We start from the raw sequence: 16,425 nt of genomic DNA on the forward strand, positions 1-16,425 counted from the left end.
CTTTCTCATGTCTGATGGAATGTAATTACAGTAAGATGCTACATGATGGAAGTGATACTACACATCAAACATTGTACAGGTTACAAAACAAAGTACAGTGGGTATCATAAGTATTCACCCCTTGGAGTTATTTACATTTGATTGTGTTACAAAGTGGGATTAAAATGTATTTAATTGTAATTAATCGTCAACAATCTACGTGGAAAAAAAGTGGAATAGAAATTATAGATATTTTTTAAGATGAATGAAAAATAAAACACTAACATACCTGGATTAAAATAGTATTCACTCCTCTGAGTGAATGTTAGATACATCTTTGGCAGCAGTAACAGCTGTGAGTCTTCTTGGGTAAGTCTAATAAGAGTTTTGCACACTTGTATTGTGCAATATATTTCTCCATTATTCTTTTCAAGCTGTTGGGGCTCATGGCTAGACAGCAAATTTCAAGTCTTGCCATAGATTTTCAAGCAGATTTAAGTCAAAACTGTAACTTGGCCACTCAGGAACATCTTCTTGGTAAGCAACTCCAGTGTAGATTTGGCTTTGTGTTGTAGGTTATTGTCCTGCTGAAAGGTGAACTCCTCTCCCAGTGTCTGGCGTGAAGCAGACTGAAGCAGGTTTTCCTCTAGGATTGTGCCTGTGCTTAGCTCCATCCAGTTTCTTTTCATCCTGAAAAATCCCCATTTTTGCCAATGTCAAGGATACCCATACCATAATGCAGCCACCACCATGCTTGAAAATAAGGAGGCAGTTGCTCAGTGATGTGTTGTGTTGGATTTGCCCCAAACATAAGGCTTTGCATTTAAGCTAAAAATTGTATTACTTTAGTGCCTTGCTGTCTACAATGGTGTAAAGTACTTAAGTAAAAATATTTGAAAGTACTACTTAAGTAGTTTTTTTTGACTATTTATATTTTTTACAACTTTTACTTTTACCTCACTACATTCCTGAAGAAAATGATGTACTGCATACATTTTCCCTGACACTCAAAATTACTCATTATATTTTGAATGATTAACAGGACAAGAAAATGGTCTAATTCACACACATGCTTCCATTTGTAAATGATGTCAGAGTGTTGGAGCGTGGCCCTTGCCATCTGTAAATAAAAATTTAAAATAAAATTATGCTTAATATAAGAAATTTGAAAATATTTATACATTTACTTTTGATACTTAAGTATATTTTTGCTATAACATTTACTTTTGATACTTAAGTCTATTTAAAACTAAATACTTTAAAAAATTTACTTTTATATTTACTTTTTTATTTATATATTTACTTTTTTATAGGTCCATTTAATTTATGTGATTTGTTGTTTACAGATGCATGTTTTGGAATATTTGTATTCGTATATTTGTAATCTATTTTCAGTCTGTCATTTAAGTCATTATTGTGGAGTCACTACAACGTTTTTGATCCATCCTCAGTTTTCTCCGATCACAGCTGTTCCCGTAGCTGTTTTAAAATCACCAATGACCTCATGACCTCATGGTGACATCCTGCCCTGCAGCTCAGTTCAGAAGGACGACCGTATCTTTGATGTGTCTGGGTGGTTTAATACATCATCCACAGCATAATATAATTAAGCAATAAGGTACAAGGAGGTGTGGTATATGGCCAATATAACACGGCTAAGGACTGTTCTTTGCATAACGCAACGCGGAGTGCCTGGATAGAGCCCTTAGCCGTGGTATATTGGCCATATACCACAAACCCAGGTGCCTTATTGCTATTATGAACTGATTACCAACGTATACCTGTGGTATATGGTCTGATATACCACGGCTGTCAGCCAATCAGCATTCAGGGCTCGCACCACCCAATTTATAATGCTAATTTGACCATGCTTAAAGAGATATTGAATGTCTGATTTGTTATTGTTACCCAGCTACCAATTACTGCCCTTCTTTATGAGGCTTTCAAAAAGCTCCCTGGTCTTTGTAGTTGAATATGTGCTTGATATTCAATACTTGACCTTTCAGATGTTGTATGTATGGGGGAAAGAGGAAGCGGTAGTCATTCAAAAATCAGGTCAACCCCTATTATTTCATAGGTCCATTTAATTTATGTGATTTGTTAAGCCACTTTTTTTAAGCCTAAACAAAGGGGGTGAGTACTTATGCAATGGCTATGTTTTAGTTATTTAATTTGATTAATTTGTAAACGTTTATAGAATATATTATTTTATTTTCACTATGACATTATTATTATTATTATTATAAAAAAATATTTTAAAAAACGTATTTACAATGACGGCCTACCCCGGCCAAACCTTCCACTAACCTGGACGATGCTGAACCAATTGTGTGCCGCCCAATGGGACTCCCAATCATGGCCAGTTGTGATACAGCCCGCAATCAAACCGGGGTCTGTAGTGATGCCTCTAGCACTACGATGCAGTGCCTTAGACCGCTGCGCCACTCGGGAGCCATGGAGAATCTTGTATAGATCAATAACAAAAAACATCACATTAAATCTATTTTAATCCCACTTTGTAATGCAAATAAATGTGAAACAATACTAGGTGGGGTGAATACTTATGATACCCACTGTATATGGTGGATGATGACTATGGTATGGAAAAGATCATTGGCAATAACATCCCTTCTATTTCACCCATCATTTCAGACTGCATTACACAACCACCAAACCCTTAAAAGAGGATATTAATTAGATCTAAATTAAATCAATTTAACTTCCAGCCCCCAGTCAAAGGCAGACTAAAGTACTGGCTCACTCATTCCACCACACGATGACATCAAAAGCAATAAAAGGGGAAAGCTATTCTAATTGCCTGCAAGCGACCTCCTTACCAATATAGTGTGTTTGTATGCTCTATTTCCTAGTCCTCCAACGGCAACTCACTTCTGACAGCCAAGTTCACATGTTTAATCTCCAATCTGCTTTGGCAAAGCATTTTCGAAAACACACACTTCAAACAATGGGGCTGGGTAGGTAGGCAGATCTGAAGAGCATTGTCCCGGTCTCCATCCCAATAGGATATCTGGCTCCATGTCGCCATCTTGCAGTCCAGGGGAAGTACTGCGGTTGTCGGGGTGGAGGCAGGTTGATTGATTCCCTCTCTCCCAGATGTGACATTCTGCTCACACCTTCTGATGTGGATTACAGAAGATGAAAGGCAACAGGCGGACTAGCGAGCAGGGGGGAGAGCACGAGACAGGGGTGAAAAAGGACCACCTCTCTCTGAAGAGAGCCATGGCCTCTAATGTCTCCACTGGTTACCACCCTCTCGCTGAGCTGGGAGGGTGGCAGGGAAAGGGCATAATGGGCTACATTCAGAACAAGTGTTCCATTTGGCTTGTTCCAAGAGACTGCTGTAATGCTAGGCCACATTGAAATGGCACAGAGAGTTCAGCCCCTCAGAGACGCACTGGCTGGGGACATAGTCATAAAATCACAGGTACAGAGTTAGAGAGGCAGAGGAATAGAGAAGTGAAAAGGTGAGTATGTAAAAAGTTTGCTCCAGTGAAAGTGCAGCAATCAGCGGGAGTGTGACACACACACACACACACACACACACACACACACACACACACACACAGCACTCATCATAAATCAGGGAGATGCAGATCTCTCTCTGCCTCCCACTTATCTTCCCCCCTGTCATCCATCATTCCCATCGCCATGCGTCCACACACACCTCCCCGTCCAGAGGGAAGCGCTTCTCCTTGTTAAGAACCAAAGTCATCATCACGCCACTCATTAGTATTTCACAACCCTTTTAATACAGCGGGGATAGTGCGGCAGGGTAGCCTAGTGGTTAGAGCGTTGGACTAGTAACCGAAAGGTTGCAAGTTCAAATCCCCGAGCTGTCGTTTTGCCCCTGAACAAGGCAGTTAACCCACTGTTCCTAGGCCGTCATTGAAAATAAGAATTTGTTCTTAACTGACTTGCCTAGTTAAATAAAGGTAAAATACAGTGCACAGTATAATACACTGTATAATACGGGGGGGATAGTACAGCGGGGGCACTCACATACCAGCTCTCTCTCTCTCAATACACACTACACACTACGGGGGGATAGTACAGGGGGGGATAGTGCACTGTATAATACAGGGGGGGATAGTGCACTGTATAATTAATGGGGGATAGTGCACTGTATAATACAGGGGGGATAGTGCACTGCATAATACAGGGGGGAATAGTGCACTGTATAATACAGGGGGGATAGTGCACCGTATAATACAGGGGGGATAGTGCACCGTATAATACAGGGGGGATAGTGCACTGTATAATACAGGGGGGATAGTACAGCGTATAATACAGGGGGGATAGTACAGCGTATAATACAGGGGGGATAGTACAGCGTATAATACAGTGCACCGTAAGCAGCTCCATATTACCATGCCTCGTCTTTCTCATCTTTCAGCAGGCTGGTCTGTCTGGCTCCCACAGAGCCTGCTGAGTAGATGATGCTTGCCCAGGGTTCAGCAGCACTCACATACCAGCTCTCTCTCTCTCAATACCTTACTACACACTGATAGATCATTACCATCTCCTATAGTCTCAGCCTCACAGACACACGCAGCAGCTCTTACTTATACAACGGGATGGAATCATCACAGACAGAGGACACAGGAACACAGCCTTATAATGAGCATGTGCTCTGTCACCCCCCATACACATAGACACAAATTAATGTGTGCATCTCTGACTGGGATGTGTTCTGTCTGTGTTGTTGGTGAATTTGAATGGGAGGCAGGAAAAACAGAGAGAGAGTGTGAGTCGTGAGTACTCATGAATACATGTTTTAAATGTGAGAGAATGAGGGAGCAGAGAGAGAATGGAGAGAGAGAGAGAGTGATACAGACAGAGTCTGGCATGGAAACAGAGACTGCCTGCTAGCAGTGCAGTATGCTCAGCCTCAGACAGTCACTGGTTCCTTTTCTCTCTGGCTGCCTGGCTGTTTCTGTTTGTACTGAGGATTTGGGAGTCCCGGGCTTTGCAGCTCTTCCCCAGCAATTATCTGCCTGACGGAAGGATGACAGCAAACAGACGAAGAGATGAAGACATCGTGGAAACAGGGTGACGCCATCCCACTGCCATCTCCCCTCCTCCTCCACTTTACTCTGCTGTGTGTGTGTGTGTGTGTGTGTGTGTGTGTGTGTGTTGGTTCTTCTTTCCTTGTGTGGACCTAAACTCCCCAAACGTCCCCACAAGGATAGTAAAACAAGAACAAAGGCTATTTTAAGCTTAGGGGTTAGGTTTAGAGTTACGGGTACAATTAGGGTTAGGGGTACAATTAGGGTTAGGGGTACAATTAGGGTTAGGGGTACAATTAGGGTTAGGGGTACAATTAGGGTTAGGGGTACAATTGTGGTTAGGGGTACAATTAGGGTTAGGGGTACAATTAGGGTTAGGGGTACAATTAGGGTTAGGGGTACAATTAGGGTTAGGGGTACAATTAGGGTTAGGGGTAATGGTAAGGAGTTAGATTTAGGGTTACTGTTATGGTTAGGAGTTAGGTTTAGGGTTTGGGTTATGGGTTAAGGTTAGGGTCAGGGAAAATAGGATTGTTTTTATGGAAGTTCATTTTGGTGCCCACTGGGATAGTGTGTGTGTGATTGTGCATGTGTGTGCTCATAACATAAATACAGCCAAACACTGTCTGCCAGTTCACAAGGTTCTCTTTCTCTCTCTACACTAACACAGGCACACAAACAAGCCATTATTTCATTTGCCCATGACAGAAACCTTTTCAGTTGTCACATTCATTGAATTTATATCCATTGGCATTTTGTATAATTAGGCTACAGCAGGCCGATATTAAACCTGGATACATTCAAATGGAGAGCTCTCTGTTTGGGGACATACACTATTTACTCTAATTATCAGAGTTTCCTGGCCGGGAAAACATCCCCCTCCAGTCCTACCTTGCAGTCCTCTACCCCTCCATTCCATGAGAGCTAAATTGCTTTGCTCCAGGCAGAGAAGATATGGATGGTTCACTTTCCCACAAGGTCAAACCCTCCGTGAACAGAGTTAAGACCTTACAGTCCATTAAAGTGAACCGCTGAACCACAATCATCAGGGGAGAGAGCACTGGAGATCTGCTCGCTCCCTGCTTCGCTTAGTCTTCCATTAAGACAGTGTGTGTGTGCGTGCGTGTGTGCGTGTGTGTGTGTGTGTGCGTGCGTGTGTGCGTGCGTGTGCGTGCGTGTGTGCGTGCGTGTGTGCGTGCGTGTGTGCGTGTGTGCGTGTGTGTGTATGCGTGCGTGTGTGCGTGTGTGTGTGTGCGTGTGTGCGTGTGTGCATTCACGCAGGTGCATTTCCGTCAGCATCATCATTTCCAGGAAGCTTTTACTCCAGTATGGCTGCCATCAATAACAGCTACACCCAAATAAACTCTTAAGAGCTCTCCAACGTCTCTAACATCACAGGGTTGGCTCTCTCCTTTTATACCTTCCCTTCATTACACCACTGGGGAGCAAGACTTTCAACCCTCCAACGGCTAATGCCTCCCTAATCACTCATTACTACTGGACACGCAGCTCATCCGTGACATGTAGGAGGATGCTGGGGTCAGGCCACCTGACCTGTGTGTTCATGGCCCAGGGCTGATGACGTGATAACAGCCTGTTTTGGTGTTCATCTGTAACCCAGTCAAAACAAATAGATCTGGGGGTGAGAGATCTGCAATTAGGAGAATCATCAGGTCCATGGCTGACCTTGGGTGAAGTGCTGCACCCTTCACAAGTTGAGAGAGAGAGAGAGAGGGAGAGGGAGAGGGAGAGGGAGAGAGAGAGAATGTGAAAGCCATCAGCACTAATGACTGGCTTCCCTCATTGGACTTATTGTGATCCTTCACCAGACATAATTAACACTAGGAAATACAAAGCTCCTCAAAACACCAAACATCAGATACAGAATGTTGGGAGGAATGTGGTTTAGCCTGCTCTGTATCCAAAACGTTTCCCAAACTTTAAGTTTCAATGTAAAAGTAGGCTAAAGGGTTAATTGAGGGCATGGCTAGGAATTGTGTGTGTGGGGAAGGGAGGGATGAGTTTATACTTTTTGGCTTAGCTAAGCTTGATAAGATCACTAAAACAGAGATGTTTTCTACCTCTGAGCACTCGCCTCAGTAGGGCTAAGATTTATATTCTCAGCAAATCAAATTTGCTTGTGTGCATTTAGAATTTTGGCAGTGATATGACCGTATGTGTCTTTGTGTTTATGTGTGTTTGTGTGTGTGTGTTTGTCTAACTGGCCACGGGCAGGCAGTGGGGTGTGTGTGTAGTCCCCTGTCCCTGCACCTGCTGCTGTAGTAATAAATGGAGTTGACATGCAGCCATGGCTGTGTCCCTTCTCTTTGATACTGCTGGATCAGTGGAGTGAGCCGTGGGCTAGAGGAGAGGAGGGTCACTGAGGTGGGCACTCCTGTCTGTCTGTTTTCAGGCACCAAGGTAACGCTCGCTCTCCCATTCCCCCTTGAACGGTCACTTTAACATTCCCCTGGACTCCATGACCTTAAAGGACCCTGCCAACACCCCCCTGTCATACTCACACTGCAGGGCGGCTTAGAGGGGACTTTAACAGTCTGTTGACCACCAGGCCCATAAACGTCCAGAGTAACAAATCTATCTTCCCGGCCGAGCTCGCTGACTGACTCCCAGGTATTAGCGGAGAAGAAAATAACTACTGCCTGTATTGCAGTCATCTTACAGAAGAGAGGCCCATCACTTTCTTGCCCTTTATCTTTCCCTTTTCATTCCCTAAAACCACCTGCACAGTGCACTGTGCTGAGCCTTTTGAGGAAATACTTAGATAAGTCTATAAAATAAACAGTCTCCAGGTCCACAAGACTGCTTTAGAGAAAAATAGGTAAAAAAAGGAAGGGAGAAAAGGAGAGCCAGAGACAGGGAGAAACGCAGAGAGAGAGATAGAGAAATATTGGCACCTGCACCTCCCGGCTGTGGTGTTCTTATTCTGAATCATCGCTGAGGCTCTCAACTGCTTAGCGTTTCATTTCAAATACAGGGATTTATGGGGGGCACAGCAGCAGCTTATTCTGGAGGCAAACTTGGCGCCCTACCTGGGCTGCTTGCTATAAATAACAGTGGTTCACTTGATCACACACAGAGTGTACAGTAATATACTGATATTGGCCTGTATTCAGTGGGTTATAGACAGATTAACATGGGATAGTACACATGGGATAACAGGACATGGTAGAGGCATAGGGTACAGCTATAAGAACTTGGATGTAAGTTGTGTTGATCTGACATTTGGGCCAACAGAGAGCCAGACAACTCTGGCAGTAACAGTCTGGGACACATTCTCTCCAGATGCAGCAGGAATTAACTTTTATTTCTCCTTCATTTACATGTAGCACCCAGCACCCGATTAACTCTATTTATTAATCTAACAATGTATGCTTATTTCTGCCATTTTAGCCAGACATCAGTGGAAATAAATGCAGTGCAAGTTTAGCAGCAGTACAAAACGGAGTCTGTTTGGTAGCCTGAGAATGCAGCTACTCAGAGCAAAAGTTGAGTAACAAACATCTGGGCTCCAACACACAATAACAACCATGTCATCTATCAACACTAATAAATATGAAAAGTAAAGCTACCAATCGTGATGGTCAAAATTCGGAGGAAAAGCCGGCCATTAATTCTGCGCCTGTCACTGCTTGCACCGTGCCCTTTGACGGAGATAGACAACTGGGTGTTCACCGGACAGCGGTCACCTTTGATGCTGCCTACTAGGAATCCAGGTCTCAAACAAGGCAATTGACAGCACCTGTTGAGTGAACACTTTGTAAAATGTCCCCATGTTTCATATTTTCATTGCGACTTCATTCTGCAATGGTGAGCAACAGTAGCCTACAAACAACCAAGGCTTTGAAAATTGGTCGCCTACTAGGCTGATTTTGCTGTGTCATTATTCAGCTATGTTGCCCTTCAGCACTTAAATAGAGCAAAGTGTGATTGAAGGAGGCATCTGCTCCAAGTTATCAGTCTCTCCAAAGGAATGCCAGATAAGATTGGCAGCGAGCTATCTGAGCAAGTATAGCCTACATTAGAGGCGGCTGTCAAAGGGAAACGGAGAGGGGAAATAAATACAAGAAAATGCATCTAAATTGCATTCCTAGCGTCCAATACCACCCTGGCCTTATTATTCAAGTTAGACACTGACTGCTTCAGTTATACTCTCAGAGAGCTCAAGAGCTGCCTGCCATGTGAATCCTCCCCTCGCACCGTTCGTTCACCCACATGAACACAGACAGAGCCAAAGAAACGCTCAACTTTGTAGCTGAGCGGAATATAGATGTGGCTAGAGACAAATGTTCGGCCGTGATTTGCACATAGCTCCACACATTACCCCCAATGTCCTTAATGGACGGCTGAATATGAACGGCATCTCTAAACTGAATGTCTGACCACTGCAGATTAATGCCAAACTCGACACTCACTCCCCAAAACGACTAGGTGCCGGAAATGCTACATGTAAATCATTGGCAGTCTTATTCCTCGACTGCTTCCCAATCATATATTTCGTGCTATTAAGTTACTGTACGATTCACCGTTCTGAAATGATATTGGCTTAATGTATTTTATTTTATATTTAGGTTTCATTCAATCTATGTAGACAAGCATGCAATATCGTTGGCTATGCAATGCAAATATACATTGCCCCCTTGCAGTTAGTTAAGTGCATGTTAAAGACTGGAATATAAATCATTGATGAACAAATGCGGGAGGGAGCTATGCATTGCCACATAAAACGATCCTGCTTACCTGTGAGACGAGGAACACAATGAGGATGCGGATGCCAATCTCCATGGTCTCAATTCTCTGGGAATAAATTTCAAAACAAGGTACAGGTTTGACCAGCTCTGCTCATAATTCCAGAGTCGAACTGCGAGCGTGAGAGTAAAGAGCTTGTCGCGAGCTGCCAACTTCCCAAATAGAACTGCAGCCTCATGAGCAAAGCATTGGATAGAGGCGCCGCCGAGACCACAACCAATAGATTTATAGGGGGATTTTTTTTTATACCAGCCGGAATAACGCATCTGTATCAATCTGAAAAGTATTGGGTCTGATTTGTATTATCTATAGACAATTTACATGGACTGACACACATGCATATGTGTTTGAATATTCAACTAGTAGATGCCCTCAACCTTTGATATATTTTTTTCGATTTGTGAATAATGATATGCCTGCATATCAGATGAGCAAATGCATGTCTCATTATTGAGAGATATCAGTCATTTAAAATGAAAGATCGAGAACATATAACGTATATTAACGTTAAATGTGTTGACATGCACAGTTTCGTGAAATGACGTTATTGAAGAAGCGCTGGCTTCATCATCTCACTATAATGTATTCTAGTTCATTTGGAAATATGTGGGAGTTTGACAGCCCGTCAGAAGTGGCATTTTATTCCCTCAGTCTGCGCGCCTTGAGCCCCGGGGCATGTTTTTTTTCCGAGGGCGCGAGATGAAATCGTGGCAGCGGAGAGTAGCGTTTGGGTGGAAAATACTGCCTCTCAACGCTATTCACCGGGAGCCCCAGAAAAACGGATGGTTGCTGTGACCTCACTTTGGTAAATCGAACACATTTAAGTTCAGAAAAAATATGACTTCTTTAACAAAGAATGTGTTCTTTACCTCTAGGCTAGAAAAAATAATAGGATTTGATGGGTCTTATAGCCTGTGGTCCTATGCTATGGCACTTGCTCTCTTCCAATACGCAGGTGCGTTGGGTAAATAAGAATTCCCTATCCATAGTAGCAAGCAATCCCTCTCTCTCTCACCTTCTCTCCTCTCTGTATTTCTCTCTCTCCCTCCCCTCTCTCTCTCTCTCTCTCTCTCTCTCTCACACACACTCACTCACTCACTCACTCAGATGTTATCAGGGGAAGTAGTGAGTGAGTTGCTGTACTATGATGTGGTCTGGTCTCTTTCTCTGAACTTGCACTATGCAGTGCAGCATTTGCTGTATCCCTACATCTAAGACATTTTAAGAAAGTTTAAACAAATTTACTGCGTGTCTATACAGTTTAAAAATGTTAAAATGGAGAACAGCAAAAACAAGCAAAAATTACCCCACCCATTACCACATTGGTTGCTGTACATTCATTCACCTCAGTCGATCTATAAGCAGACAGCCTATTAGCTATACAATTAGCCGCTACACATTAACTCAGCACCGAGCTGCAACTTTCACTGGGGACGAAATTCCATTCCCCCCAGTTTTATGATTGGAATGTGAAACAAAACGAGGCTTTAGGACCATGCAGACACCTCTGAGCGGTCGGGTAGGCTGTTTGGAGTGTTTATCTTACTGAAATAAGTTATCTCCCAGCACTAAATCCAAAGTTGTGTCACTGTTGAAAACTCAAATTTATATGTACAGAGCGATCTTGTGTATTGTACTATTCTAACTCTCAACAGTAAGTTGAGACCCCAACTGGGCTCCATTTTATTATAATTTGTTGCTAATATGTCATATGATCATGACCATGCTAAACAAAGGGCTGGGTGTTTCAGTAATAGCTTAGAGACATACAAACAATCATTATTTTGTCTTTCTGAAGAGGAAAGTAATTAGTAGAGCCGGACAGGCTTTATGAGATACATTTTCAACATGTCTGTCAGCACCCACATTTCTTTAATTATTCAGCGCAGGGTGTCATGTTAAACTTTTTCTGTTATTCCTCTCCTCAGTTCAGGAAATGATGAACTGTCTGAAACCCATAGCAACAGGTATCTGATGTGATCCTGATTGTAGAGATATTGAACCACATAGACTGTTAGGATATTAGCTGTGGTGCGTCGAGATGCCAGTCCAAGACCAATTATGCTTTGTTAGAGACATTACCCTTTTGATTGTTATTCAGGGTGATCCAATGACTTGTCTAAATTCTACTGAAGCATGACACTGCCAGTTATAGTGCCTGAGAATGTTAGATAACATGGTATATGATTTGTATGGTTGCTTTGTTAATACCTGCTTAATAGAATGTAATGTTGCGATTTTTTTGCACCTCTTATAGGTATTGGTACTGCATGATGGCCATGGGTTCTGTAACAAACTTCTTCTTCGTCTGATGAACAGGAAAGATCGGACCAAAACGCAGCGTGGTAAGTGTCCATGTTAATTTAATATCACTGAACACAAAATACAAAATAACCAAGTGAAACGAAATGAAAATCGAAACAGTTCTGTATGGTGAAAACACAGACACAGAAAACAACTACCCACAAAACCCATGTGGGCAAGAGCTACCTAAGTATGGTTCTCAATCAGAGACAACGACAGACAGCTGTCCCTGATTGAGAACCATACCCGGCCAAAAACAAAGAAATACAAAAACATAGAAAAAAGAACATAGAACGCCCACCCTAGTCACACCCTGGCCTAACCAAAATAGAGAATAAAATGCCTCTCTATGGCCAGGGCGTGACAGGTTTGGTTTGAATGAATGTCAGGGGAGGCATCATGAGGAGAGCAGAAAGTCCACGCCCATCAGTGAAGGTTACCTTGTGAATATAAAACTTTTCCATATTAGGCCCAAAGGTCAGGTGTCTATTATTGCTGCCCATCTCTCCTTCTTAGGTGGCAGAGCTGTCAATGTGCAAAGTTAATCTTCATGCTAAGTGTCGTTCAGTCTTCTTATGCCAGACAAATAACTCTGAAGAGGGATGAAACTGAGGGATATTCCTGAAGAGAAAGATGAGATGAACTTTGAACCAAGAGATAATGAAGAAAAAAAAGTGTTACAAAATTCAGAGCCCCACACACACAGGTTGCATATTATGATGATAAAAAAATGTGTGCATATATTCATTGTTAGTATGGGAGGGAAAAGGTCATGCCACACAGCTGGCTCCCTGTATTCCTTCTGCCCAGGATAGAAGTCACATTTCCTTACTCTTCTCTCCGAATGTGAAAAATGAGGCCGGGAATTGTTGTGACGGTCTGAGGAATTGCTTTTCCAAGACAATGTTGCACAATTTTTGCGATATATTTGTTTATCAACAGATTAGGAGGGGATACAGCACATCAACACTGACAGCTCTATTTCAGGTCCATAAGTTCTGGTGATCGAATTCAATAAATGAGCAGAAATAGGAAATACAGTAATAGTTCATTAAATGTATGACATAATGGTGGATCAGAATTGAAATGTCAAATAGAACAACATCTAGGGACATATTCCTGAATTGCTTTAGATATATTAGATGTCAGAAATTGAATATTTTTTGTTAAATGTTCAGACTTCGGTCTGATTTTCATGCTGCGAGTCTACAATTCAAAAGTGGAATCTCTGCATACTGAAAAAGGCATTCAGGGCTTTACTCAATTTGACAGCCTCCAAATAAGTTTGGCCTTGATTGGGCTAATACATGCATCAGTCACTTATTAATTGACTTCTAATGTTGAATAACAGGCTGTGTAATATTCAAATTGCACAATTAACTAAAGTAATGAATGCAAATAAGGTTCATTTTATAGTCTGTTTTCATGACGAGATTGTCCTTGTTGTGTCCCGGGTTTATTACTAATGTGAGTGTCTCTACATACAAAACACTGGTACTTGCGTCTAGTTGAGGACTGTGATGGAAATGGCCGGGTGTAGGTTTGGGATTCATTGGTGATGAATGGAGCAGATACAGTACTTACTTGCCTTAATCCTCTTGGCCCCCTTAGAAGCATAGGGCATCCGCCATGGCTCTCCACCTCGGTAGAAGAAGAGGAGATGTGTAATGGTCCTCTTGGGTTTGACTCATCAAGCTGCAGGGAAGGAGAAGGAGCAGAGAGTATAAAGTTAGGAGGAGAGGTTAAGAACTGCTGCCAGGACCAGTGGCTAGATTAACTTTGAACAAACCCTGGGGCAGAGAGAAAGTGCACCCAGGAGTGGACCAGGAGATGTAATAATCCTTCTACTGTATCAACTCAGCCTCAAAGAACCAGGGGTCAATGGTACACTATGAAATTCATCATGGAGTGCTGTAGGTTTACCATGATTGGTGGGGTTTTAGTTATTGTGGAAATACAGGAACTTTAATTCATTGTCTTGTCATTGGGTGCTTAAGGATAGCCAAATCTATCTAATATGTGACCGATTGACCAGGCATTTTAACCCATTCACATTTACACGATTCAATGATTCCTGATTCAAGGATTTTCTCTCTGACAATTGTGAGAACAGGCCTATAAGTTAACGTGAATAATTGACAGGTATTGATAGCTCAGTGAATGGTTGAGGGATATTGAATTAGCCCAATGAAATCTGCCCGCAGGTGCTCTCCAGTGTCCACCCCTGAGAATACTGATTCCCTCTGTAATGAACCCAAACTAAACTGAGTTGAATCAAACCATCTATGCATATTCTCAATTATATAGATTCATTAGTTGAATCATCATCATGGAAAAACAAGCACACACAGAGGACACATGGACTGAGGAGCCTGATTTGGTTGATTTACAGTGTATTAGGCTACTATCAGATGCAGCAAACAGACCATCTCTCAAGGCTCCAGTGCTGATGAAACATATATTCATGTCTTTATCAGCCTCCTGGGAATGCTGTGTCATCTCTGAGGAACGTCTTACAAAATCAAAGCATTCCTATGAATTGGACCGGATCCAGAATCTCATTTGGATGACTCAATGGTGTGTAAAGGTGGATGGGATTGGTCGCTCCTGTGTGTTATTCTCCTATCTCACCACTAGGTGGGGATGAAGTTGCCCATCTCCATTCTGGACCCTGTCCTGGGATCAGCAGCACTTTGTGGCCAGAGTTTGGTCCTTGGGAGGAAAGGGGTGACATACTGCCTGAGCCAGAGCCAGCCAGAAAGAGAGAGAGCCCTGTCCTTTTGCAGGCCCGTTGGAGCAAATTGGTCTGACATCGAATGCTTTATTACACCTTGTACCTTGCATCCTCTTTATTACTTACCTCCATCTCTTCCTGGACAACACACATATCTCTTTAAGTGTCTCACATGTTTTCCCCATCTAAAATTTGGGATGTGTGTAAAGTATCCCTGCGAGGCAACTGAGGGTGCTGTCAGACTCATAAAAGGAGTCATGTAGCACCAGCAGGGACAACAGGAAGTTAAAGTAGAACTGACAGCATTTTAGCAACACGAAATCTTATTAAAATCTGTTCATTTACAACCCCAGGAAGAATATGATACTTTTTTAACATAAAAAAACTTTCTAGACAGTACAACTCCAAACCCTCATTCCCTCATCCAACCACCCACCCGCCCCTCCCATCCATCCATCCATCCACCCACCCACCCACCAAGGCATCATACAAGGATATCACAGAAATTTAAATTAAATAGGACAAAAACATAAACAGTAATAGAAATAAAAACAATGGAAAAAGTTAAATATGAATAAAAATCGGTATCATAATTATAGTTGAGTCTTATCAGCACAATATATGGCCACTAGAGCAGACATGACTGCTTACCAAAATATACAGTGTACACTAAGTAAAAGATAGGCTCTCCATGTATTGTATGAATTGGGACCCGGTTAAGTTAAACTTTTGTCGAGACCCATGCGCAGTGCACCTAACATTCTCCAGAGGCAGAGATGACATCACCTCAAACCACTACATAAAGGAAGCCGGCTTTGCAGACTTCAGTGAAATAGGACAAGGTGGAAAGCTAGCAGCGTGGTAACATTCTGATTTAGGGGAGGCACACCAAAAATGGCAGTGAATGGGTTGGGGCTAGTAGTTGTATTACACATATGTGAGAATGCCTCCAATATGGGGTCCCAGAAGCCACTCAAAGATTGGCATGACCAAAACATGTGTCCCACAGTCGCTGGACTGATGGCTTCTCAAACAGTTGGGTCAACATTTGGATATATTTTTGACAGTTTGTCATTTGTGTAATGGAGACGGTGCAAAACTTTGAACTGAATGAGCCCATGCCTTATGCTAAATGATGAGGTGTGGATACGCCCAATACTATGTTGCCATATGTCATCGGGTAGCTCGCTACCCATGTCTTGCTTCCATGCATATTTTGTATTTGCTAAGGAAGGCGGATTATTGTTCTGTATTATGTCGTATAATCTGGAGGTTGTGCCCTTCAGTTACAGGTTAAGATCTAAGCACCTCTCGACTGGACACGTAGTGGGCTCAAGTGGAAATGAAGGCAAATGTTTTTTAGCAAAGCTGCGAGTTTGCAGGTACCTGAAAAAGTGGGTATTGGGAACGAGTATCGAATGAGACGAACGTGTTATCAACAAATAGGTCACAAAAAACACCAGACCGTTCCTATGCCAGAACTGGAAAGCCGTGTCAATCTGCGACGCTGGGAAGAGATGATTAAATGTTCATGGAGAGATGCCGCTTGCTTGTTTAAGGCTAAAGTGACATCAGAATTGGGACTAGATTATAAGGGAGTACTTGACAATGGGA

General features: G+C 42.6%; 1 protein-coding gene across 1 annotated transcript in view; it reads right to left on the bottom strand.

Moving 5' to 3' along the window:
- The window catches only part of LOC139371084 (cadherin 13, H-cadherin (heart)), a 531,337-nt gene extending 521,349 nt beyond the window's left edge, over positions 1 to 9,988 (bottom strand). Inside the window, exon 1 of the mRNA XM_071111141.1 lies at positions 9,765 to 9,988. Within this exon, the coding sequence (XP_070967242.1) occupies positions 9,765 to 9,809 (45 nt within the window). The 5' untranslated portion in view covers positions 9,810 to 9,988. The remainder of the gene's footprint in view (positions 1 to 9,764) is intronic.
- Between the last annotated feature and the right edge of the window lie 6,437 nt (positions 9,989 to 16,425).

Source organism: Oncorhynchus clarkii, chromosome 2, assembly GCF_045791955.1.
Source record: "Oncorhynchus clarkii lewisi isolate Uvic-CL-2024 chromosome 2, UVic_Ocla_1.0, whole genome shotgun sequence".
Lineage (NCBI taxonomy): Eukaryota > Metazoa > Chordata > Actinopteri > Salmoniformes > Salmonidae > Oncorhynchus > Oncorhynchus clarkii.